Here is a 26684-nt window from a genome sequence, read left to right on the forward strand (position 1 = left end):
CTCATTGGGAAGATAAAGCGAGGCAGAATCTAGGGCCAGATTTGGCTATCGGTAGTAAGAATGGAAATCTTCCCCCAAGAAAGCAAAGAGCCTATTCCAGTGATGGCTAACCTTTTCCAGTCCGAGTGCCCAAAGTGCATGTGTATCAGGGGTGGGTTCCTGCCAGTTCTAACCTCTTCTATAGAAGAGGTTCCACAAATCTATAGTGCTGTTTAGAACCGGTTCCAGGTCCCTCCCCCCGCCCGTCCGCACATCATCAAGATGAAGAGCGAGAGGAGGAATTCTGGGAGTTGAAGTCCACAAGTCTTAAAGCTGTCAAGTTTGAACACCCCTGGGTTTTTTTTTCTAAAGTGTTAGGGGTGGAAGCAGTGGTGGGTTTCAAAAATCTTTAGAACCTCTTCTGTAGGTATGATGAGCCGATGGACAGAGAATGGAAGCAGTGAACTTCCTCCCATATTTGGGCATACCAGGAGTTGTGGTATATATGTGTGTGTGTGTGTGTGTGTGTGTGTGTGTGTGTGTGTGTGTGTGTATGTATGTATGTATGTATGTATGTATGTATGTATGTGTCCAGCATAACTCTGGAACGCCTCAAGCAATTTCAACCAAACTTGGTACATAGATGACTTACTCTCTAGAAACAAATACTGTGGGAGTAAGACATCCCTAACACCCCACGGGGTGTGTATTCTGTTAAGATCCAGCCTGTTGGGCCTTAAAATGACTTCTACTGTAGTGCCGTAAAATGGCTTCTACTGTACCACGCAGTGGAGTTGCCATGGTAACAGCTTCACAGTACTCCACAAGGAGGCTCCCTTTGGTAAGGGGAAAAATCCAACATTAGAAATTGCATTTGGTCCGGACATTTTCCACCTATAAATAAATATCCGGGGAATGCCAGGTTATCGGCTAGTAAACAAATAAATAAACATAATCAGTGCAACAACCACAAATCTCAGAGAGCACCAAGGCCCCCAGAATTCATTGTTTCCCAATGTTCTCAATGGGAGCTGGAGATGCCAAATCAGAAAGAGTGATACATCCAGGTAGATCAGGCCTAAGATGGCTTCCAAAGCTGGGTTCTTCAAACCCAATTGAAACCTTTGATTCACATCAAATGCTCTTTAAATCCCCTTCCGCAGTTTGACCAGGATTTCAGCCTCCGGCTCCAGGTGGAGATGACCAGCCTTGATAACGTAACTGCTGCTTATGAAGTGTCCATGAATTGTCCCCTCAACGCCCCGTGGAGTCCCCGTGAGATCGTCTGCGAGGAAAATTACATGGAGGTGAGTAAAATAAGGGTGCTGAAATCATTAATTGACGTAGTTTGACGTACGGAAACGGAACCTCTTATTGCTTGGATTAAATCGGTTGCGTTTGCAGCATATGTCGACATGCTATTTTAAAAAAAATATAATAATTACGTATGGTCCAGTTTATTTAATGGCCATTCAAAGTGAGAACATCACTGGAAAAAATGACTTGCGGCCAATTTTCACACTTAGATCTATTGCAGCATCCCCCATCCCTAGTCATTTGATCAAAATTCGGACTTTTGGCAACCGACTCATATTTATGACGGCTGCCGTATCCTGGCATCCGGAGATCACCTTTTGCGACCTCCTTATCAGCAAAATCAAGGGGACAACCAGAGTCACTCAACAGCTGTGCCAATATATTTTAGACTGTGTTTGTTAAAAATCTATACCGTGTACGGATTCTGGGAAGTCAGGGGGGGGGGGTAGGTTGTGGGGGGCTGGGGGGGAGGGAGGAGGGGGGGAGGGATATATATCAGGTTTGACGAGACGTGTTAGATTTTAATGTAATTTGACCCCACATGTATACTGTTTTTTTCCCCTTATATTCTCATTACTATTATTATTACTATTTTTTCTTTAAAACTAGGAGATGTTAAGCATATTGGCATGTAGAGGAAATACACCAAGGAGAGGAGGAGTGGGAAATAGAAGGGAGAAGAAAGATGGGAAGAGAAGGATAGGAGAGAGAGTAAGGGGGGAAGATGAGAAGGAAAAGGAGGAGTGGATTGTAGAGAGAGGAGCAGTAGAAAGGGAAGTAGGGTAGAAAAGGAGGATGGAGGGAAAATAGAAAGTTGGAGGGTGGTAGAAGAAAGAGGTGTATGGAGAGCAGAAGAGCTATAATGGGTTTCTATTTTTCTGGGTATTGTTGACAAGAGGAACTGATGTAATTATTATTTAACACTATACGATACGGGCTATGTATAGTATACATGTGAGTGTGTGTTATGAAAATGAAAATGGAAATAAAAAATATTCATTAAAAAAAAACAGCTGCGCTGTTAATTTAACAACTGCAGTGATTCACTGAACAACGGTGGCAAGAAAGGTTTTTAAAAGGGGGCAAATTCACTTAACAAATGTTTCACTTAGCAACAGAAAAGTTGGACTCAATTACGGTCGTTAAGTTGGGCATTGCCTATGCTATAGTGTCTTTGCGTAGACACTGAACCACATAACTGTTGTGTGTGTGCGCTGTTGTTAATGCAGTTGCAGGCTGCATTAACAGAGGGGCTGTATCGGTGATATAGCCGTTTTGTGTGTTGGGCCGTTTTTTGCCCTCCAGAGGCTTCAGGATGCTTTCCCGAAGTCAGAAAACCAGCTGTTTCCAGCCTCTGGAGGGCCTCCAAGGGGTGGGCGAGGCCATTTTTGCTCTCCCCAGTCTCCCGGAAAGCCTCTGAAGCCTGAGAAGGGTGAAAAATTGGTCCGCCGTGCCATTGCGCGGCAAAAGTGGGGTAGGTGGGCGGGGCACGCCTGCATGCATGGGTGCTAATGTTGTTTCTATTCCAGGTTTCTGTTCGGCGAGCTGTCCCAGGAATAGCAAGTGAAGCCCTGAACGAAGATTGGATGGCAGCATGGCCTGTGGTAAGGATGCTGGACACGGTAGGAGTAGAGTTGGATTAAAGTTGGGATATGTCAGCCCTGCCACAACTTAAACCCCAGGAGAGAATCAATCCTTGGCTCCATTTGTTGAGAAAGGTATAGTTTTATTAGAGGTCAAGTGTAGTGCAGTATTGCAAGGCCAGAACTGAGAATCGCATGCCAGAATTCCTAAGTTCTACTTTTTCCCTCCCTTAAATGTCCCTTACTGCCCACCCCAATTAAGTTCAGCAAGATGTTTTTATAACGGTCAGTCGAAGCACTGTCGTGACCCGTCAAAACCGCGCTCGACTAAACCGCGCCCGATTAAACCGCATCGCTGACGTCATCAACAGGGCGACAACAGCCAGCGCGGAGAAAGAAGGGCGCTTTAAATAGCGCTTTGAAAGCAAGCCGATTCAACTTAAGGTAAGGGTTAGCTTTAGGGTTAGGTTTAGGGTTAGGTTTAGGGTTAGGTTAAGGGTTAGGGTTAGGATTAGGTTAAGGGTTAGGATTAGGTTTAGGGTTAGGTTAAGGGTTAGGTTTAGGGTTAGGTTAAGGGCTAGGATTAGGTTTAGGGTTAGGTTAAGGGTTAGGTTTAGGGTTAGGTTAAGGGTTAGGTTAAGGGTTAGGTTTAGGGTTAGGTTTAGGATTAGGTTTAGGGGAGTTAGGTTTAGGTTTAGGTGTTAATTTTAGGTTTAGGGTTTACAGCGTGCTTCTGTGTCTGCGCTGTTGTCGTCCTGTTGATGATGTCAGCGACGTGGTTTAGTCGGGCACGGTTTAGTCAAGCGCGGTTTTGTGGTGGAACCAAGCGCTGTTTGGTATGCAGCTCCCTCCTCTTTCCAGCTGGGTGACCTTGAGGCAGCATCTTGAGAAGGCACAGGAACTTACTTTCATTTCCCCAAGCAACCCCAAGCAAGTATAAGATGGCAGCTGACAGGGTAATAGAAAGGGGGAACTTGGTACTCTTCTTTGATGTAATTGATACCAGCTGGGGAATTCTGGGAATTGAAGTCCACACACTTTTAGGTTTTCAAAGCTGAGGAGCAGTGAAATAGACACCAAGATCCTCCAGGTGTTGGGAGTTCAGCTTCCAGAATTCTCAGTAATGGCTCCATCAGGTGATAAATTTGGGGAAATGGCATTTATGCGTTTTAAGGATACTTGGTTTAGAGAAGGTGGCACCCTTTTGATCTCATTCTTTCTTTGACTGGAGAGATACCACTACAGACCAGTAGTGAAGTCTAAAAATATTCCCTACCGGTTCTGTGGGCGTGGCTTGGTGGTCATGTGACTGGGTGGGCGTGGTTTGGTGGTCATGTGACTGGGTGGGCATGGCTTGGTGGTCCTGGTTATGTGGCCGGGTGAGCTCAAAAACCAACTTTCACACTTCACACACAAACAACACAAAAGCCACACAGCGGACTCACGCACAATGCAAAAGCATACAAAATGGTCCCTGCAACAACAAGCAGGAACCTCACAGAGCCCCGAAGAGCTCAAAAGCCAACTTTCACGCTTCACACACAAACAACACAAAAGCCACACAACCCTACTCACACACAACTGACACACACAATGCAGAAGCAGCTGGACTTCCCCGGCAACTTGCAGGAAACCCACAGAGTCACAGTTAAGGTTAATTGATAGTAAAAAAATGCTTTAAAAAAGTAAAAAAGAAAAAAAAACATCCCCCAGCACAGCTGATTGTCAAACAGCTGATAGTCGGAACCTTTTTTTAAAATTATTTTTAAAGCATTTTTTTGCTACCAATTGGGCAAATAGGTAGTTAAAAATGCTTTGAAAAAAGTTTTTTAAAAAGGTTCATTAGCTGTGACAATCAGCTGTTCCATTCTATGTGGGAGTCTTTTTTTATTTTTTTACTACCGGTTCGGGAAACCAGAAGCATTTGTTACAGTGGTGGGTTTCAAAAATTGTTTGAACCTACTCTGTGGGTGTGGCCTCCTTTGTGGGAGTGGCTTGCCACCCATGTGACCGGATGGGAGTGGCTTGCTACCCATGTGACCGGATATGAAGATGCCGACGACACTTGTCAGAACCACCTTAAATTACCTCACACACAGCACTGGCATGCATCAGAATATGATGTAAACTTGTTTTTTAAAAGGCATCTTTGGTTTGCGTTAAAACAACTTCAACACACGCAATGTTCTGATTGCACCACAAACGCAGTAGTCATCCTTACCTTTCACAGAGGCACTGAGTTTTAATAAATATGAGCATGATAGTGTAGAATAATCATATCCAAGGGCCAGTGGTGGGTTTCAAAAAATTTTGGAACCTCTTCTGTAGGTGTGGTCTGCTTTCCGGGTCCACTAGTGGAACCTCTTCTAACCGGTTCAGTAGATTTGACGAACCGGTTCTACCGAATAGGTGCGAACTGGTAGGAACCCACCTCTGATTTGTTACTACCAGTAGTTCCAGCGAACTGGATAGAACCGGTAGCATTTCACCCCTGCTCCAGATAGTATCAGGATTCTGCCTTTAGAGTTAGGAAATAGCTGTGTATGAGTGAGAAGGAGACATCTTTGTTTCTGGCAGCTGCCTTAGCTTCACAGCATCTGTCTGTAGCCTCAGGCTCTATACTGGTGGTTTCACTGATCCATGATCTTCCTGGCAGGAAACTTCATTAAAAGCTTGCATCTCCTAGAACTTTGATGGTGAACCTGTGGCACGCCTGCCCAAAGTGGCATGCAGAGCCATGTTGGCTGGCACGCGCGGCCTCGCCTGCTGTTCTTCCGGATTTCTGGCGTGCATGTGTATGTGGCGATCAGCTGGCCTTCACACACGCAGCAGGGCCGAAAACCGGAAGAGCTGATCTCCCGGTTTCCGCCGGCGCATGCACACCGCCAAGCTAATTGTCGTGCGCGCATGCGTTCCAGAAACTGAAAGAGGAGCTGCCCGGTGTGCATGCGTTCTGACATGCGCATGCACCCTGGGCAGCTCCTCTTCCCTGACGAGCGGTTTGCTATCACTGTCCCAGAAGAATCTGTAGCACGGCGTTAATTCCCCCTATTTCGGCAGAGCAAGGGTCGCGTTTGACAAACGTAGCACGCAACCCCATTCTGCAAATATTGCACCTTCCTCCTCAAGACACCTAGAACCCACATTTTCTTCATAAATATGGTTTAAGCCAGGGGTGAGCAACCCGCGGCTCTGGAGCTGCATGTGGCTCTTTCATCCCTCTGCTGCGGCTCCCTGTGGCTCAAAATACGCGTCACAATCGCCAATCTGTGATACCTGCTGGCACACGATTTATTGAGCTTTTCAACCCCCAGCAGGCCAACCACGGATAAATCCAAGAAAAGCTTCAGAAGAAAACAGATTTAATTCAACTACATATGCTAGTTTTGTGGCCGCTCAGGAAATAGTCAGGCAAGGGAAGGGTTTTGTGGCTCGCGGTGTTTTCTTTTCTGTGGGAAACGGGTCCAAACGGCTCTTTGAGTGTTTAAGGTTGTCGACCCCTGGTTTAAGCCTCAAGCAGGACTCTGGATATCTGAACGTCTCCTCCCTCCCTCTCTCCCTCCCTCTCTCCCTCATTCTCATCTGTGTTTGTCCTTGCAGGCCCAAGGGGCAATGAACCAAGTCTGGCAAGTTATTTTCCATTTCCAAAATGGCTCCGTTGAGAACATGATGGCTACCCAAGCTTACAGCTTGGGCTACGGCTTCAACACAACCTCCACCCGTGTTCTCTTCCGCACCCCTTATGGCACCCAGCAGACTGAAGTGGCTATGGTAAGCGAAGGTCCAATGTTTGCTAAGGTTCAGCACTTCAGGTCTGGCGACAGAGACGGGGCTGAGGTAGAAGCTGAGCGTCGTTTTGAAAAGCCTCAGGCCGTGAGGGGTTTGCAAAAGGGACTCTGGTTTGGTTCAGACCACAGATAAGGCAGGGGTGTCCCACACAATTTCACTGAGGGTCGCATCAGTGTTTGGCCTCGGGGGAGGGGCATGGCCCGGGATGGGCATGGTCAGGGTGGGTGTGGCCAGCATGACATCCCTCATGTCGGGGGGTGGCCCGTGGGCCAGATCTAAGCACCCCAGGGACTGGATCTGGAACACGGGCCTTGATTGTGACACCCCTGAGATAAGGCAAAGAGGTGGCTGATTCATCTGCGGCACGAACGTAACTGTTCTGACCGAGGCTTCCTAAGGGCGTGAAGCAAACTCCTGGTCCCGACAAAACCCCCTTTTATTAATTGACTGTGAATGCTGCTCATTCACATCCAGCAAAGTCTTTCAAGGGAGGATTTACAGTCACAGACCTTATCTGGCTTGGAGAGCTGCCAGGCCGAGATCTGCAGAACTTGGCAAGGAGTCTCGGAGAGTCATGAACCAATTAAGTGAGGTCATTGTTTCCTGCAAACTCCACTCCCCTTTTGCTCCTCTTTTATTTCCTCTGGGAGCGGCCATTCATCTTTCACCTATGGCCTTACTCCCAAGTCGACCCCTGTTCTTTAGCTGTTCCCTTCGTCTGACAACTCTGTGCATGCACACACTGGGAACAGGCTCCAGCTGTTCATCTGCCTCACTGATGTCTGACTCTGAAGGCAGCTGATAACTGTTATATGGCCCTGGCCCCCTCTCTGCCTCCGACACAGAGCCCTCATCAGAGCCTTCCCCAGACTCCAGGACTGGCCCATGTTCCTCCCCAACCTCCTCACTGTCCGAATCTGCTGCCAGCTCTGCCGGCCACTGGTGAGCCACAACACTAACACATGGTTAGTTTATGGTTCAGGGTATTCTGTGATTAAACTGTGTTTCAGTTCCAGTAATGAAGCGACATAGGTTATAGTGTCCCGATAGTCCTTGAATTACAACCATTTGTTTAGTGACCTTCGAAGGTTCAATGGTATTACAAAAAGGGACTTAAAGAATCACGGAGTTGGAAGAGACTTTGGAGGTCATCTAGTCCAACCCCTGCTCAGGCAGGAGGCTTACAGAATCACGGAGCTGGAAGGGACCTTGGAGGTCATCTAGTCCAACCCCTGCCCAAGTAGGAGCCCCTGTCCCAATCCAGACAAATGGCACTCCGGTCACTTCTTAAAGACCTCCAGTCTTGGAGCAACACGCAAGTTCTGGTGGCAAGCTGTCCCCCTGTTTAATTATCCTCCCTGCTAGGAAATTAGTTCCAGGTCGCTTCTCTCCTGGATGAGTCTCCATCCCTTGTTTCTCGTCCTGCCTTCCGGCGCTTCGGAGCATAACGTTGACCAAAATAAATTAATGGTCAAAAATTATGTGGGCTTACACACCCCACTTCCTCTGTAGGTCCTCCATGAGTTTCACATTGGAGAAGCCACTAACTTTCCAGGGGAATCCAGCCCCCTCCCCTCCTTTGCGACTTGTGGCCATTTTACACAATTCTGGCATCCCCGTGGTCACATGATCAAAAGTTGGAGGCTTGGCAACTGGCAGATATCTCTTGACGGTTGCGTGGGACCTTCCGATGAGCAAAAAGTCAATGGGGAAGCAAAGTCACTTAGCGACTGGGTTACTAACTTTACCGCCGCAGGGATTCTCTTAACCGCCGTGGAAAGGAAGGCCTTAAAATGGGGCAAAAAAAATCTCAGCCAAGGTATAAAAGCTCACCTGTTCCTTCCACTGTAGGTCGAGGGTTTGGAAGTGGAAGTTGCCCGAGCCACCATCTTCTATAAGCAGGCCTGGATGATCCTAATGGTGGATACCGCTGTGGCCTGCCCTGTCAGTGAGTCACTTGCTTACTATTATTATTATTATTATATACTTTATTCATTAAACATGAAACTCAGCCAACTGAACATTCAAGAATGCATTACAAATACCAGTGACTGGTGCTAATGGTTGATACGGTTTGCTGCCAGCGTCCTAAGTATCAACCAAGTACCTTCTTAAAATATAAGATGTTCTGAGTAGCGCAGATTTTTTGCAGTTCTACCAGTGTTGTTGCAGGAAGCTGCAATTTGTTGATGTATCTTGTAAAATTCTTGGACATGGTGCCAAGTGCCCTGATGACAATGGGTATCACTCTTACATGCTTCATCCATAGCCGTGTAGCTTCGATGGCCAGGTCACGATATTTCATTATTTTTTCTAGTCCTTTTTCTTCGACTCTGATATCTCCAGGAACAGCGATATCAATAAATTGTACACTTCGGCCCTCTACAACTGTGATATCTGGCGTGTTGTGCTCCAAATGACGATCCGTTTGTATTCGAAAGCCCCACAAGATCTTCACCTTCTCATTTTCGATAACGTTTTCCACTTTATGTTCCCATGACTTTCTGGATACAGGTCAATCATATTTTTTACATAACGACCAGTGGATTAATTTAGCAACTCGGTCGTGTCTAGCTTTGTAATCAGTTTGTGCAATTTTGCTGCATTCACATATTAAATGTGAAACCGTTTTAACTTTGTTATTGCAAAGTCGGCAATTTGGGTTGTCAGTGGATTTTCGTATCTTTGCTTTCATGGCATTAGTTTGTAGTGCTTGTTCTTGAGCAGCCAGTATTAAACCTTCCGTTTCTTTCTTGATAGTTCCCATCTTAAGCCATGTCCATGTCAAGTTGTCATCACATTTTCCTTCAATGTTTTTCAAGTGCTGTCCATGCAAAGCTTTGTTTTTCCATCTATTTAATCTGATTATTATTGCGTGGTTAATCTTTGGTGAGATTCACAGCCTTTGGGGCTGGTTGGTAGCTCAACAGCTTGAGTCCTAACCAAGGACCTAGGAACTGTTAAGGTGTCAAACTGGATTTCTTCGAGGGCCAAATCAGCATTGCAGATCTCCTCTGTGGGCTGGTGGGGGAGGGGGAGAGGCAGTGAGGAACGGGGGGGAGGGGAAATGGGACAGACGCCTCCTGCAGCACTTTATACCAGCCAAAATGGGGCACCCCCCTGCACCTTGTTTTTGCCCCCCATGGGCTCCTGTAGTACTCTGCCAGCCAAAAATGGGCTGAAAACAGGCCCCCCGAGGTCCCCGTGCAGCCCTTTTTTGGCTGGAAGAATGCTGCTGGAGGCTACGGAAGCCAAAAACAAGACATGTGGCCTGTTTTTGGCTCATTTTTGGCCTGTTTTGGGCAGCAGAAGTACCACGAGCCAGTCCTTTCATATTCTCAGACCGGCCCTACGGGACGGATTTAAGTACCCCAGGGGGATGGATCCAGTCCACAGACCGTGATTTTTGACACCCTTGATGCAGATACTCTAAAATGAGAAGCAACCAAAACACCGACAAACCAAAACACCACACAAAAGGTCTGTCCCCCTTTCTAATCTGAGGCCTAGCAGAAGAGGTTATTCTTCCTGGCAGGGTTTTGTTGAGACCCCCCTGTAATACCTACCCCAAATTAGGGGTGTGTCCCCTATTATGCTCTTATATTAATAACATTATTAGTAACAGCTTTATTCCAACAACATCTATGCACTAATCAGAACAGAACAGAGAACTCCGGTTTGACAGCTCTTTATATAGTAGCTGTCAAACCGGCAACCAATTAGAACGATGTTAGCCCCCACCCCAGGCGACGCCTACATTAACCGACCAATCCTGGCATCGGTTGCTGATGATTGACACCTTGTGTTTGTCAGACACAACACCTCATTAGAGTATCCCACAGAATGGTGTATACAGGCATTGGAGAAGACATACTAAACATACTGGCCATAGTAAACATTTCTGGGCCACAAGCACTGAGGAAAAAAACCCTCTTTCTGTCTTCTGACACCTCAGCAAAGTCATTTGCCAGTAAGAAACATTCGAACCTCTCAAGAAAAGCCTCCCACGACCCCTTCTGGGCGGAGAAGGGGGCGAAACTCAGAATAGCCGACATTTTATTTTTATTAGGAAATCACTGGCTATTGATAGACTAGGCTGCGTAAATGCAGCACTGCAGGCTACTTCAGCTGACTGCAGTTCTGCAGTTCAGCTGTTCAAATCTCACCGGCTCAGGGTTGACTCAGCCTTCCATCCTTCCGAGGTGGGTAAAATGAGGACCCGGACTGTTGAGGGCAATATGCTGACTCTGTAAACCGCTTAGAGAGGGCTGAAAGCCCTATGAAGTGGTATATAAGTCTAACTGCTATTGCTATTGCTATTCTTATATTAATTCACTTGACTGAGGCGATCCATTGAACAGTAACAGCTTTATTCCAACAACAACTATGCACTAATCAGAACAGAACAGAGAACTCCAGTTTGACAGCTCTTTATATAGTAGCTGTCAAACCGGCAACCAATTAGAACGACGTTCGCCCCCCCCCAGGCGACGCCTACATTAACCGACCAATCCTGGCATCGGTTGGTGATGATTGACACCTTGCGTTTGTCTTAGCTCAGACACAACATCCCCCCCCCAAAGAGTCAATCGTCATAATGTCAAACCCACACACATCCAGCTTCTTTCTCCTGCAGACCCGCCCACTTTCACTGCCAATGCCTTGCGCTGGACCTCGCCACGGATCATCCCGTCGCTGGTGCTCTTCCCCCGCCAGTTTGAAGATGAAACCATCGAGATGGGCCTGGATGGGGGCAGAATTGACAGGACCACGATTGTACGGAATGGCTACATCTTCCAGAGTGACGCCTACTTCATCAGCATCACCGTACCGATTGGCGCTGTGGGAGGAATCACAGAGGTCGGTGCTGGGGGAAGAGGTCCTTTCCCTGGGGTTGGACGTTAGGATTTTGAGCAAGATGTCCCAAGGGCACTTTTGCAAAAGGCAGCTGGACTTTGTTTTTTTCTGGAAGACATTTCACTTCCCATCCCAGAAGCTTCTGTAGGGAGGGGTGGGTGGGAGGGAAGTGAGGGAAGAAAGGAAGGAAGGGAAAGGAAGAAAAAAGGGAAAGGAAAGGGGGAAAAGCGGGGAAAGGAAAGAAAAAATGGAAGAACAGAGAAAGCAAAGGAAAGGGAGGGAAAGAAATAAGGAAAAGAGGAAGGAAAGGAAAAAGAAGGGAAGGGGAAGAAGAGAGGAAGGAAGGGAAAGGAAAAGAAAAAGGGGAAGGGAAATGAAAGAAGGAGGGGATGGAGGGAAAGAAAAAAGGAAGGAAGGAAGGAAAGAAGGGAAGGAAGGAAGGAAAGAAGAGACAGAAGGAAGGGAAAGGAAACGGAAAAAGGAAATGGAAAGGAAGGAAGGAAGGAAGGAAGGGAAAGGAAAAGAAAAAGGGAAGGGAAAGAAGGAGGGGATGAAGGAAAAAAGGAAGGAAAGGGAGTCAGGGAGGGAGGGAAGGAAGGAGGGAAGGAAGGAAAGAAGGGACGGAAGGAAGGGAAAGGAAAGGGAAAAAGGAAATGGGAAGGAAGGAAGGAAGGAAGGAAGGAAGGAAGGAAGGAAGGAAGGAAGGAAGGAGCGAGCTTCTTGGAACTTCAAGGAAAAACAAAGCCCAGTTGCCTTTAGAAAAAGCACTTTCGTGACAGCTACAATGGGGATGGCCGAGAGTCTCCACAGACTTTCAGACAAGAGGCTCCGAATGAATAACGTTGGTCTGTTTCTTTCCAGAGTGACGTGATCGACAATCATTATGGCACCACGTATACCATCAAACTCCTCCTGGACCGCAGATGGCGAGGAGACGAAAGTGACCGGACCCGTCACTGGATCTTCAAGTCAATCCGCACTCCCTTTGCCCCGCAGATACCGGTGCTCACTGACAGTAAGTTTTGTATCGCTCCCGGCTTTTCCTAGGTGAGAAGAGCAAGCCTTGGAAAAGACACCTGGTGGAACACAAGTGCTCTGATCCCGCTCCCTAAACACAACAAGCCCTCTGTAGTCGAAGCAATGATTCCTTCATTCGGAGTGCCAGCAGCCCTGGCAAAAAGTTTGTCTCTCACTGCAGGCTAACAAGTCTGTCCAGCAGGGAGATGAATAATTGTCTGCCACATCTATTCATCTCCGCCCCCTGCCTTTTATCCCCAGAGCTGGGGTGAGGCTTCGCTAGCAGCGGTGGCTCTTCCGTCCCAAGGATCAGCCCATAGATTTCCACTGCTCTCCTTTCCTCTGCCTTCTGCGCATCCATGCGTCAGGCACTAGACCCAGCTGTTCCTCCTCTTCCCCATCAGCCACCTCCAGACCTGGGGGCTGTTGACTCTCCATTTGAGGGCTGATGGATGGCCCATGCTACGCCTCTGTGTGTCTCTCTCTCTCTGCCAGCTCCACTCCCATCTTCCCCCTCAGAGCTCTTGGGTTGCCTTGATGCTGACCGGAACTCCCACGCCTCCTCCTCCTCTGATTCGGCTGCTGGAGGGACTGGCAGTTGACAGGCCACAACACTCACCAATGAAAATGTTGGGCCAATTGTGGTCCTAAGTTGAGAATTACCTGTATTTACATTTACAAATACAAATACAATAGCAGAGTTGGAAGGGACCTTGAAGGTCTTCTAGTCCAACCCCCTGCCTAGGCAGGAAACCTTATACCATTTCTGATAAATGGCTATCCAACATCTTCTTAAAGACTTCCAGTGTTGGGGCATTCAAAACTTCTGGAGGCAATTTCTCTGCGGACACTTCTATAGAAGGTCATCTCTCAGGAATACCGTTACCTCAACTACATCAGGAAAATTATCCTAGGCTTAGATTCCTCCAGCTGAAATAGCAATAGCACTTAGACTTATATACCACTTCACAGTGCTTTACAGCCTTCTCTAAGCGGTTTACAGAGTCAGCCTCTTGCCTCCAGAAATCTGGGTCCTCATTTTACCTACCTCGGAAGGATGGAAGGCTGAGTCAATCTTGAGCCTGGTGAGATTCGAACTGCCAAACTGCTGGCAGCCGACAGAAGTTGCCTGCAGTATTGCACTCTAACCACTGCACCATCTCGGCTCTGAAACTTCTATTTCTCCTTAGACACGGTCCCAGAGAGATTGCTAACCAATCCTTCCCTGGATATGAAATAAAAGATAAACATACACTATTTCTTAATCCATCATGAGGACAGAGAGATATTTTATATTGTAATAGATTTTGTGAGCCACATATTAATGTTTATATTTTCTTATATTTATCTAATGTTTTTACCTTTCCCTATAGATGGTAGATTCTCTCTGTCTCTCCCCTTCTCTCTCTTTGTCTGTCTGTCTGTCTGTCTGTCTGTCTACATACTTACCTACCTACCTACCTACCTACCTACCTACCTCTCTCTCTATCTATCTATCTATCTATCTATCTATCTATCTATCTATCTATCTATCTATCTATCTATCTATCTATCTATCTCTATCTCTATCTCTATCTCTATCTCTATCTCTATCTATCTATCTATCTCTCTCTCTCTCTCTCTCTCTCTCTTATCTACCTATATCTATCTATCTATCTATCTATCTATCTATCTATCTATCTATCTATCTATCTATCTATCTATCTATCTATCTCTATCTCTATAATCTCTATATCTATCTATCTCTATATCTCTATCTCTATATATCTATATCTATAACTATAACTATCTACAGGTATATCTATCTATCTATCTATCTATCTATCTATCTATCTATCTATCTATCTATCTATCTATCTATCTATCTATCTATCTACCTAACTACCTAACTACCTAACTACCTAACTACCTAACTACCTAACTACCTCTCTATCTCTATCTGTCTGTCTGTCTGTCTGTCTGTCTGTATCTCTCTCTCTCTCTCTCTTTCTCTCTCTGTCTCTCTCTCTCTCTTTCTCTCTCTGTGTATTTATCTATCTATGTATCATCTATCTATCTATCTATGTATCATCTATCTATCTATCTATCTATCTATCTATCTATCTATCTATCTATCTATCTATCTATCGCTATTGGCTCTGAAACTTGTGCTTCCCCTCAGACACGGTTCCAGAGAAAGGCTACTTCGATGTCACCATAGGGAACTTCCTTGCCGATGTGGAGCTGTCTGCCATTGCGATAGGCGGCAAAGTCTTGACGCCACTGGAAATCAAGGCACACGGCTGCACCCTGGAGGAAGTGCCCAATGCCAACCACACCCGAGTTTTCATTCTCCAGGTCCCTTTCTCCAACCCTCTGGTGGAGCAGAAGGTAAGAAGGGAGAAATTCCACGGCAATGTTAAGGGAAGAGCTTTTGTCCGAGCGCCGGACGTTTGCAGCTTTGATTGTGACAAGATACTAGTTCCTGTTGCTCAAATGAGTAGATATCATTAAGCTTACTAAGTTACCGTATTTTCACGACCATAAGCCGCACTGAAAATCCTAAAATTTTATCAAAAACCAGCAGTGCGGCTTATAACCCGGTGCGCTTTATGTGTGAAAAAAGATAGAAAATCTCTCCCTCCCGACGCTCAAACTTGAAGCTCGCAAGCATGCACACGTCCCTCGGGTCTCTCCCTTCAACCTCGCTACTTTCTGAGTCGGAGCAGAGAGCCACCCAGCTCCCAGCCCCTATAGACTGGGCTGTTCCGTCACCCCCGCCGCCGCAAGAAGGGATGGCAGACCGGCGCAGCCCTTCAGGATTTGCCGGCGCCGAGCACCCCATCCGCCCCGGCAGTCGCCCTGCCTAACTCCGCTCCGCGCCCCAGCCGGCTCTGCGCTGCCGGTCAAGGGCGCGTGGGTGGCCGGTGCGGCGCCGGTCTTCCCAGCACACCACGCCGGCCGGGCAAGAGCCGGGAGAGCAGCGGAGCCCGAAGCCTCCCGCGCCAGAAATGTCCCGCTAGCCGACGCCTGCCACGTGCGCCCACCCGCCCGCCTCGGGGACCGCAACCCGGGCGCCCTGCCCGCCCCCATCCCCCCCGCCTGGCTCACTGATGCGGATGACATGGGGCATGCCGCAGCAGGTGTGCAGCCAGAGGACTCCGAGCAGGGCGGCGGCAGCGGAGGCACAGGAGCGGGCCAGTGGCGGGCGCGGGGCATGGCAGTAGGTCAGCATCCTGGGCGGGCGGCGGGCAAGGCGCGGGAGGCGGAGAGGACAGAGCGACCTGACCGCGGCGCCCCAGGCCCCCGCGCTGGCGATCTCCCGGGGTGGCGTGGCTGCGCGGGGCCGCTCAGCGGAGGAAGGCAGCCGCCTGGCGGGAGAGGCTCGGCCGAAAGGTGCCGGGGCTGGAGCCGCAGAGCCAGGCATGCCTTCCGCCCGGGAAGTCCTGCCCCTTCATCCCCGAAGGCCAGCGCGCGGTGAGGGGGGCCGGCGTGGAGGCGAAAGTACTTTGCACATGCTCCACGGTCGCCGCGCTCTCCGTCCCAGCCTTCGCCGAAGCCGGTGGGCTGCCTCCCGAAGAAGCCGCCGGAGCGTCCCAAGCCAGAAAATGCCCCAACTCGGGCAGACGGAGTTCCAGTTGCAACCTGCGCACGTGATTCGATGAGGAACCAAGGGGAGCCGGGTCTCTGAGCGCGGCTTATAACCCGGTGCGCTTTATATGTGAAAAAAGTTTTAAAAATTAACATTAACTGATACTGCGGCTTACAATCCGGTGCGGCTTATGGTCGTGAAAATACGGTAAGTTGCACTCTCTATCCGTGGAAGAGAAGAGCATGGTCCTTGGTCTCTTTATTTTTAAAGGTAAATGATCAGGTTTTGCGACCTTCTGATTAGCAGTCAATGGGGAAGACAGAGTAACTTAACAACCAGGATACTAACTGAGCAATGGCAGTCATTCGCTTAGCAATGGCGGCAAGAAATGTTATAAAATAGGGCAAAATTCACTTAACAACTGTCCCCCATAGCTGTTTTGACCTAGACTTCCCAAAAGCACGAAGCCGACTTCTCATCCCGATAAAACTCCTTTTTAATTACCTGAAAGGGAATTCCTCTCCAGCAAAGTCCCAGCCAACAGTCTTTCAAGAGATTTCACAACCACAGACCTTGATCAGGCTTGGAGAGCTGCCAGGCTGATATCTTCCAAACGCCACACTGTAGCAGCAATTACTTGGCAAGAAGTCAGGAACAGATCTTCACCCTAATGAAGTGAACTAATTGTCTCCTGCAAATTCCACTCCCATTTCGCTCCTTTTTATTACCTATGGGAGGGGCCATTCACTGTCCACCTGTGCCTTTCCTCCCTTGTTCCTTAGTCTTTCCCTTCTCCTGGCAGCTCTGCGCATGCACACACTGCAGTGGTGGGATTCAAATAATTTAACAATTGGTTCTCGGCCCTAATGATTTCTTCCAACAACCAATTCACCAAACTGCTCAGAAAGTTAACAACAGGTTCTCCCGAAGTGGTGCGAACCGGCTGAATCCCACCACTGGCACACTGGGAATAGGCTCCAGCTGTTCTTCTGCCCCATTGATCTCCGACTCCAAAGGTAACTGATAACCGTCAGATGGCCTTGGCCCCATTTCTACCTCCGACACAGAGCCCTCATCAGAGCCTTCCCCAGAGTCCAGGCCTGGCTCATGTTCCTCCCCAACCTCCTCACTGTCTGAATCTGCTGCCAGGTCCACTGGCAGGCCACAACAATAGCTATGGAAATTGTGGCCATAAGTTGAAGACTTTCTGTACTCCTTCAGCCAAAGTAGATGGGTTTCTTTGAGGATGATTACAGGTTGAGAATTGCAGGAATTGATAATTTAAAGGCTTCTGGCAGGGGAATTCCTATATGTCAATGGGTTTGTGTGCGTAAAGAACTTAATTTCTCTTGTAGTATCTCTATGGCAACTTCAGAAAATACACTTTGCATCTCGAGTACACATTTTTCCTGCTCCCGAAGGGCAAGTCGTTCACTCATCCTGGAGTCCTTGAATGCGAAGTCGCTGATGTAGGTGAGTCTGCGTGGCCAAACTGATCCCGAGTGCTTAAAAGTCATCAACATCCAATTAGGTCAGGGGTGGGGAAGGATGGCCCTCTTTATGACTGGGACTTCAACTCCCAGAATTCCTGAGCTAGCCATCAGGAAAACATGGTACCCTCCCTCTCTTTATCTCTATCTATCATCTATCTATCCATCCATCCATCCATCCATCCCTCTCTCCGTCTCTCTCTCTCTCTCTCTCTCTCTCTATCCTTCCATCCCTCCCTCCCTGTATTTATCTCTCTATCTCTCCATATCTCTATCCCTCCTTCCCTCCATATCTACTCTCTATCTCTATCTCTCCCTCCTTCCCTCCATATCTATCTCTGTCTCTCTGTCTCTCTGTCTCTCCCTCCCTCTGTATCTCTCTCTCTCTATCTCTCTATCTTTATCTCTCTCTCTCTCTGCATCTCTCTCTATCTCTCCCTCCCCCTCTCTCCCTCCCTCCATCTCTCTCGCTCGCTCTCCCCCACCCTCCCTCCCTCTCTCCATATCTACTCTCTCTCTCTATCTATATCTATCTCTCCCTCCCTCCTTATCTATATCTGTCTCTCTGTCTCTCTCTCCCCCTCCCTCTGTATATCTATCTATCTATCTGTCTATCTATCTATCTCTATCTCTCCCTCCCTCCATATCTATCTGTCTCTCCCTCCCTCTGTATCTCTCTCTCTATATATATATATATATCTCCATCTCTCCATCTCTCTCTATCCTTCCCTCTCTCTCTCCCTCCCTCCATATCTACTCTCTCTATCTATCTCTATCTATCTATCTCTCCCTCCCTCCGTATCTATATCTGTCTCCCTGTCTCTCTCTCCCCCTCCCTCTGTATCTCTCCCTCTCTCTCTCTCTCTCTCTCTCTCTCTCCCTCCCTCCCTCCCCCATATCTATCTCTGTCTCTCTCTCTATCTCTCCATCTCTCTGTCTCTCTCCCTCCCTCCCTCTATATATATCTCTCTCTCTATCTCTCCATCTCTCCATCTATCTATCTATCTCTCCCTCCCTCTGTATCTCTCTCTCTCTCTCTCTATCTCTCTCCCTCTCTCCCTCCATATCTAATCTAATCTAATCTATCATCTATCTATCTATCTATCTATCTATCTATCTATCTATCTATCTATCTATCTATCCATCCATCCATCCATCTATCCATCCATCCATCCATCCATCCATTCTGAAATCAGATAAAATGAATCCTGACTGAGCAGGCAATGTAAAGCTGCCCTCCAACCTTTTCTGTGTTCCTTCTTGCGTCCGATGGCTCCTGTTGTCCAGTCCTTCCAGTGTTTGAGGGCTTCTGCGATGGAGTACAGATTGGTCTCATAATGATCCGCGGGAATCTGGATCGCTATTGGGTTCCTTTTGTGGGCGGCCTTCAGCTGACCAACGAACTTGCAGCATCGCAGAACTACACCGTTCAAGATGATGGCAGCTACTTCTACCTGTCGGCGCCATTTTTGGCCATTGGCTTGGTGTATGAGGTGTGTTGGAAATAGACGCTCGGCAGGAATTCTGGTTAAAGGAAGTGGTTGTTTTGACCTAGGTTTCCTTAAAAAGCATGAAGCAGAAGTCTCGGTCCCGGCAAAACCTCTTTTATTTACACGACTGTGAATTCCTTTCATTCACAGTCAGCCAGGCTTGGCAAACAGTCTTTCAGAGGAATGTTTATCAACACGAACCTTATCTCGCTTGGCGAGCTGCCAGATAGCTAGTTTCCAAACGCAGGGCAAGGCAACCCTTGGTAAGAGTCTCTTAGAGTCGCAAGCAGAACTTTCCACTCTTGAAACGACCAAAGGAACGAATTGTTTCCTGCAAAAGCCCCCTCCCCGTTCGCTCCTCTTTTGTTTCCTATGGGGGGGGGCAATCACCTCCAAGGTGTGGCTTTACTCCCACGTCGACCCTGCTTTCTTAGTTATTCTTGTCTTCTGGCAGCTCTGCGCATGCGCACGCTGGGAACAGGCTCCAGCTGTTCCTCTGCCTCACTGCTGCCTAGCTTCCTCTCTGCCTCCGACACATAGCCCTCGTCTGAGCTTTCCTCAGCCCCCAGGACTGTCCCCTGTTCCTCCTCAACCTCATCACTGTCCGTCTCTGCTGCCAGCTTTGCTGTCCGCCGGCAGGCCACAACAGCAGATGTTTTTCTGGAACTCCCTAGCTTTCTCCATGATCCAGCGTACCAGTGGTGGGATTCAAATAATTTAACAACCGGTTCTCTGCTCTAATGACCAGCTGGGTAGGCGGGGCTTGGGAGTCATGTGACTTAGTGGGTGTGGCTAACTCAATGTCACTCCTATTGATGGACGCTTCGCCTTAGCTGTTACAATGTAATAAGGGTTAACTGGAGAGGCAGTTTCTTTATCAGGGCAATAAAGATGAGGCTAGAAACAACACCAGAATGTTTCCTTCCTACCTTCCTTACAGGATTAGCCCTGTAAAGTGGGAAAAAAGCAAAAGGAGATTTCTTCCAACAACCAATTCTCTGAACTGCTTAGAAAGTTAACAACCGGTTCTCCCAAATAGGTGCGAACTGGCTGAATCCCACCACTGCAGCATACGTTTGCAATTTGATCTCTAGTTCCTCTTCCTCTTCGAAATCCTGCCTGTACTTCCGGTAGTTCACGATCCACATACTGCTGGAGCCTAGCTTGTAGGATTTTAAGCCTAACTTTACTAGCGTGTGAAATGAGTACAATGGTGCGTTAGTTTGAACATTCTTTTTGCGTTGCCCATCTTTGGACTTGGAATGTAAACTTGACTTTTTCCAGTCCTGTGGCCACTGTTCTATCCAAATATTAGACAGCCCCATAAATGGTGCTGAAGATCTGAAGACCTCTGCTTCGGGCAGGAGGTTGGACTAAGACTTTGTAGGACATCTCTTCCAAACCTCTGATTCTATGAGAAGGAAACCTAAAGAAAAGTCCCAGAGTCCCTTCTAGGCAGTGGTGGCTTTCAAAATTTTTTAGAACCTCTTCTGTAGGTGTGGCCTGCTTTGTGGGAGTGGCTTGCCGGCCATGTGACCGGGTGGGAGTGGCTTGCAAGCCATGTGACTGGGTGGGCGTGGCCAACTTGTAAAATGTGGTGAAACTCACTTAACAAAGCTCTTGCTTAGCAACCAAAATCTTGGCTCAGAAACTCTGGCATTTGAAGCACGAAAGTTTTAAAGCTGTCAAGTTACAAGACCCTTCCACCCCTAACCCTTTAGGGAAAAAAACCCAAGGGTGTTCAAACTTGACAGCTTTAAGACTTGTGGACTTCAACTCCCAGAATTCCTCCTCCAGTCATGTTGGCTCAGGAACTCTGGCATTTGAAGCATGCAAGTCTTAAAGCTGTCAAGTTACAAGATCCTTGCACCCCTAACCCTTTAGGGAAAAAAAACCAGGGGTGTTCAAACTTGAGAGCTTTAAGACTTGTGGACTTCAACTCCCAGAATTCCTCCTCCAGTCATGTTGGCTCAGGAAATCTGGCATTTGAAGCACCCAAGTCTTAAAGCTGTCAAGTTACAAGACCTCTGCACCCCTAACCCTTTAGAAAAAAAAACCCAGGGGTGTTCAAACTTGACATCTTTAAGACTTGTGGACTCCCAGAATTCCTCCTCTCGCTCTTCATCTTGATGATGTGTGGACGGGCGGGAGGGAGGGAGCTGGAACCGGTTCTAAACAGCACTGTAGATTTGTGGAACCTCTTCTATAGAAGTGGTTAGAAGGGACAGGAACCCACCCCTGCTTCTATGTCTTAAACCCAGAGAGCTATTTAACTGATTTTAGATGGAGAAAGAAACAAATAACAAGCAGGTGAAAACCTTTCTCCTTCACTGTTTCTCGTCATTTGCCCTGGTCAAAGGGGCAAAGAGATGATGGTGCACCTTCCAAGGTGAGCAAGCTGTGTTGGGATGGCGGCATGGCATCCTTTCTAACCTCTTGTCTTTCTTCCATGGCTCAGGATATCTCTCTCTCTGGAGTTACTGTCCGGCTAGATTTCAGCCTGCGGGATAACAAGACCTTGTTGACGATGGTGGAGTTCTCCAGATCTTGTGTCTTCCCTACTGGAAAATTACTGGGTGAGTCCAGATGTAGAACATAAACCAAGAGTTGATGCAAGGAGACAAATTATTTGTCAGGCCCGCAGCCATCTTTTCTTTTGGATCTTTGGCCTCCCGAACTTTCTATTATTCTACTATGCATTTTCTATTGTGGGGAAATGGGAAGGGGGATTGTACGGAGTTAGATGCCATGTAGCCAAAACAAAATTCCTTCTAGAAAACCAAGGTCACCCTTTGCCTCTGCACCTCTGCACCTGACCGGAACTGGATGATTGGGTCTGCCAGCATGGCAGTGGGAGACAGGACCATGTGATGGATTTGTGGCTTGGGGGGGGGGGGAGGGAGGGGGCAAGATCTTGAACTTTCACCGAGGTGGGGAAAACTGGGAAGCTTTCAGATTCGGGTTTTCCCAGATGTGCCAACATGGCTCTCTTAATAAACTGGAACTTTGAGCAATACTTTGCCTTGGATTCTGATTTACTTTTGGATGCTGTTTGGAACACCTGACATTCTTTGTGTGTCTAATCACATGTGGCCAGATAAAGCATTCTTTTCTAACAGCATCCATTTAGTGCTCCTGTTAGGTCAGAGGTGTCGAACTCAAGGCCGTTGGGCTGGATCCAGCTTGCCGGGAGGGGGGGAAACCCTGTGCAGCCCTCACCCCCGAGCTCTGTTTTCATTGGCAGAGGGTAGCAGGAGGCTATTGTGGCCAAAAATGTGGCATTTGCTTTGGAAAACAAATTGACCCTCTCGTCTTTGTGGCAGCCTCTCAAATACTGGAATATTGCTATCCTGTCCCTCCTAGTCCTTCTTTTCTCTAGAAAAGGTGATGGTTAGCTTTTTCGGCACCGAGTGCTGATACTAGAATGTGTGTATCAGTGGTGGGTTTCAAATTTTTTTAGAACCTCTTCTGTAGGTGTGGCCTGCTTTGTGGGAGTAGCTTGCCGGCCATGTGACTGGGTGGGAATGGCTTGCCAGCCATATAACTGAGTAGGAGTGGCTTGGCAGTCATGTGACTGGGTGGGCGTGGCCAACTTGTAAAATGTGGTGAAACTCATTTAACAATGCTCTTGCTTAGCAACCAAAATGTTGGCTCAGGAACGCTGGCATTTGAAGCACGCAAGTCTTAAAGCTGTCAAGTTACAAGACCCTTCCACCCCTAATCCTTTAGAAAAAAAATCCCAGGAGTGTTCAAACTTGACAGCTGTAAGACTTGTCGACTTCAACTCCCAGAATTCCTTTTCCAGTCATGTTGGCTCAGGAACTCTGGCATTTGAAGCATGCAAGTCTTAAAGCTGTCAAGTTACAAGACACTTGCACTCCTAACCCTTTAGGGGAAAAAAACCCCAGGGGTGTTCAAACTTGACAACTTTCAGAGTTGTGGACTTCAACTTCCAGAATTCCTCCTCCAGTCATGTTGGCTCAGGAACTCTGGCACTGAAGTGTGCAAGTCTTAAAGCTGTCAAGTTACAAGACCCTTGCACCCCTAGCCCTTTAGAAAAAAAAACCCAGGGGTGTTCAAATTTGACAGCTTTAAGACTTGTGGACTTCAACTCCCAGAATTCCTCCTCTTGCTCTTCATCTTGATGATGTGCAGATGGGCGGGGGGAAGGAGCTGGAACCGGTTCTAAATGGCACTGTAGATTTGTGGAACCTCTTCTATAGAAGAGGTTAGAACTGGCAGGAACCCACTCCTGGTGTGTATGTGTGTGTGCCAGAGCGCCAGAACCTGGAAGAGAACAGCGGCCTGGTGCTCATGCACGTGGCGGGCAGCTGGAACCCGGAAGAGCAGCTGGCGATGGCGCATGTGCCCACAGAGAGGGCTTTGTGTGCCACGATTGGCAGCGTGCCATAGATTCACCATCACTCCTCTAGACTAGCCAAATCTAAATCCCTCCAACCTTTCTTCATATGGGTTATCCTCCAGGCCTTTAATTATCTTAGTTGCTCTTCTTTGCACTTTTTCCAAAGTCTCAACATCGTTTTTGTAATGTGATGACCAAAACTGAACGCAATATTCCATGTGTGGTCTTACCAGTGGTGGGTTGCAAACAGTATGCCCCGCTACGGGCGTACCGGAGTCTGCCCGGAGCACCGGGTACTGTTCCAGGACAGTGCTCCGGAGGGCCCACCCACCCAAGCTCCTTACCTGTCTTTTAAACCTTCGGCGCTTCCACGCATGCGTGTGGCGCATACAGCATCTACGCAACACTCCGCTGAGCAGCTGAAGCATCGCGGAGGCTTGTGGAGGCGTCGAAGGCAGGTATGTGGTGAGTTCCGGCTGCCACTACTGCTGGTTCGCTCAGGGATGTGCTGCGGGGCCGCGCTGTACGCTGCGTGCCTGCACGCCCCATGCAACAAAAATTGCTCTGTGCATGCACAGAAGGCAAAAACAAGATGGCAGCGGCTATGGCGCTGCCGAGAGAACCAATTCAGGGGCGTGGCAGGCTTGGGTCGCTGTCGGTTCCAGCAACGCAGGCCGCCAAGTTACTACCGGTTCAGCCGAACCGGTCCGAATCGGTAGAAACCCTCCTGTGGTCTTACCTAAGGCTTTATAAAGTGGTGCTAATACTTCACATGGCTTTGATTCTATGCCTCTGTTTATACAATGGTAGGATTCTGTTGGCACAGGGCTGGCTCATGTTTGCGTGATTGTCCACTAAGACTCTAAGGTCCTTCTCATAGATACTGTTTTGGAGCCAGTTTTCACCTAATCTGTACTTGTACCTTTGGGGTTTTTTTTTGCCCAGGTGTAAAACTTTACTAGCACATTACTACTGTCCATAATCTATAGACTTTGATTGTCTGTGGAGATTCTCAATCATCCAAGTCATGGTTGCCCCAAAGGTGCTTTTTCCTAAAAGGCAACTGGACTTTCTTAGTATTTTTCTTTGAAAATGATTTGCTTATCATTTATTTATTTCATTTACCATATTTTTGGGAGTATAACCGAGGTGGGTTCCTACCAGTTCGCACCTATTCGGTGGAACCGGTTCATCAAATCTACCGAACCAGTTAGAAGAGGTTCCACCAGTGGACCCGGAAAGCAGGCCACACCTACAGAAGAGTTTCCAAAAAATTTTTGAAACCCACCACTGGAATATAAGATGCACCTTTTTCCCTCAAAAAAGAGGCTGAAAATCTGGGTGCATCTTATACACTGAATACAGCATTTTCTGCCTCTCGAAACCCCGCCCCCTTCAACAAAATGGCCATGCAGAGCCTTTAGGAGACTTATAGAGTGCTCCTGGGGGCTGGGGAGGGCAGAAATGAGCGAAAAAGGGGCCTTTTTTTGCTCAATCCCTCCCCCCCACACACACAGCCTCCAGGAGCACTCTATAAGCCTCCTAAAGGCTATCCATGCCCTTTTTTTGACAAAAAAATGGGCCTGTTTTCATAAAAAGGGCTATTTTTTGCTCATTTTTGCCCCCACCCCACCTTCCCAGGATCACTCTACAAGCCTCCTAAAGGCTATGCGAAAAACGGGCCATTTTTGGGAGTTTTGCAGAGCGCAAAACCTATTTTTAAAAATTTGCTTCTTCAAAACCTTGGTGCGTCTTATACTCTGGTGCATCTTATACTCCGAAAAATATGGTATTTAGTTTGTCAAACATGTACGAAATAACAGGTATAAGTATAAACATGGACACGAATAGAGGAAATGGGTATGAATAAGTGGGGACAGGAGGACAGGGACAGTAAGCACGCTGGTGCACTTATGCAGTCTCCCTTACAGACCTCAGAGGAATGGGGTGAGGTCCATGGTATCAGTTTAAGGTTAAAGTTTTGGGGATGTAACAACAGTCAGTAGAACATTTCTGGCGTTGACCACTCTGTTGCTGAAGTCGTATTTTTTGCAGTCGAATTTGGAGCAGTTTACCTTGAGTTTGTATCTATTGTTTGCCCGTGTATTATAGTGGTTGAAGGCTGAAGTGGTCATTGACAGGTAGGACGTCTGTACAATTCTGTGTACTATGCTTAGATAAGAGCGTAGGCGGCGTAGTTCCAGGTTGTCCAAGCCCAAAATTTCGAGCCTGGTGGCATAAGGGATTCTATTGTGAGCAGAGGAGTAGAGGACTCGTCTCGTGAAATACCTCTGGATTCGCTCAGTTGTATTAATGTCTGATACACAGGGCGGATTCCAGGCGGACGAGCTGTATTCGAGGATTGGTCTGGCAAAGGTTTTGTATGCCCTAGTTAGCAATACAATGTTACGGGAGAAGAAGCTTCGCAAAATTAGGTTAAGAACTCTGAATGCCTTTTTGGCAACAGTGAGCTCTGGGGCTTAGATCGTGTGCGATGAGCCATCCAAGATGAAAGGTGGAACATTTTCGGAGAACCAAAAAATTAAGAAAGCCCGGTTGCCTTTTGGGGGGGGGGGGAAGCACCCTTGGGACGTAGACTCCGATTGTGTAAGTCTAGTTTTGGAAATAAACTCAGCAAGTGAGACGTTCTGGATTAAATGCTTTCAGTTCTGCCATCGCTGGAACTTTGCTGGCATATTAATTGAATTATTTCATTTGCCGTTATTCTGCAGTATGCTTTCCCAATGGAACTATGACGGCTACCATACTTAGCTTGGATACCAAACCAGAATTAAATCCCAGGAGAACTCATCTACGGGATAAGAGCTGTAGACCAGTAGGAGTTGATGACACCAAGGCCCTCTTCACCTTCTCCGTGACCACCTGTGGTACCATCAGAAGAGTAAGTAAGGGATTTGAAAGAGACACCTATAACAATAGAAAAAGGAAGGGAAGAAGGAAGGCAAGGAGGGGAGGAAGGAAGTAGAGAATGGAGGGACGAAGGAATGGAAAGGAGTGGAGGGTGGAAGAGAGAGAAAGTGAAGGAGAGATAGTAGGAGAGGAAGAAGAAGTGTGGAGGAGAGGTAGTGGAAGAAGAAAGAGGTAAGGAGAGGTGGGTGGAAGGGAGAGAAAAAGAAGGAGAGGAGGGAGGAAGAGAAAGAAAGAGAAGGAGAGAGGGTAGGAAGGAGAAGAAAGAGGGTAGGAGTAGGGGAGAGGTAAGGGAAGGAA

The 26684-nt window shown here is 47.7% G+C and overlaps 1 protein-coding gene across 1 annotated transcript in view; it reads left to right on the forward strand.

The window, feature by feature from the left end:
- Window positions 1–26684, forward strand: part of LOC148046613 (uncharacterized) — a 37720-nt gene that overhangs the window by 3067 nt on the left and 7969 nt on the right. Inside the window, exons 3-13 of the mRNA XM_087714868.1 lie at window positions 1143–1286; window positions 2826–2900; window positions 6480–6650; window positions 8520–8616; window positions 11305–11528; window positions 12387–12540; window positions 14704–14912; window positions 17469–17586; window positions 18891–19096; window positions 21552–21669; window positions 26189–26358. Of these exons, the coding sequence (XP_087570994.1) occupies window positions 1143–1286; window positions 2826–2900; window positions 6480–6650; window positions 8520–8616; window positions 11305–11528; window positions 12387–12540; window positions 14704–14912; window positions 17469–17586; window positions 18891–19096; window positions 21552–21669; window positions 26189–26358 (1686 nt within the window). The remainder of the gene's footprint in view (window positions 1–1142; window positions 1287–2825; window positions 2901–6479; window positions 6651–8519; window positions 8617–11304; window positions 11529–12386; window positions 12541–14703; window positions 14913–17468; window positions 17587–18890; window positions 19097–21551; window positions 21670–26188; window positions 26359–26684) is intronic.

The sequence above is a fragment of the Thamnophis sirtalis genome, unplaced genomic scaffold (assembly GCF_051295495.1).
Source record: "Thamnophis sirtalis isolate CommonGarterSnake01/CBP01778 unplaced genomic scaffold, rThaSir2_p1.2 scaffold_4, whole genome shotgun sequence".
NCBI lineage: Eukaryota > Metazoa > Chordata > Lepidosauria > Squamata > Natricidae > Thamnophis > Thamnophis sirtalis.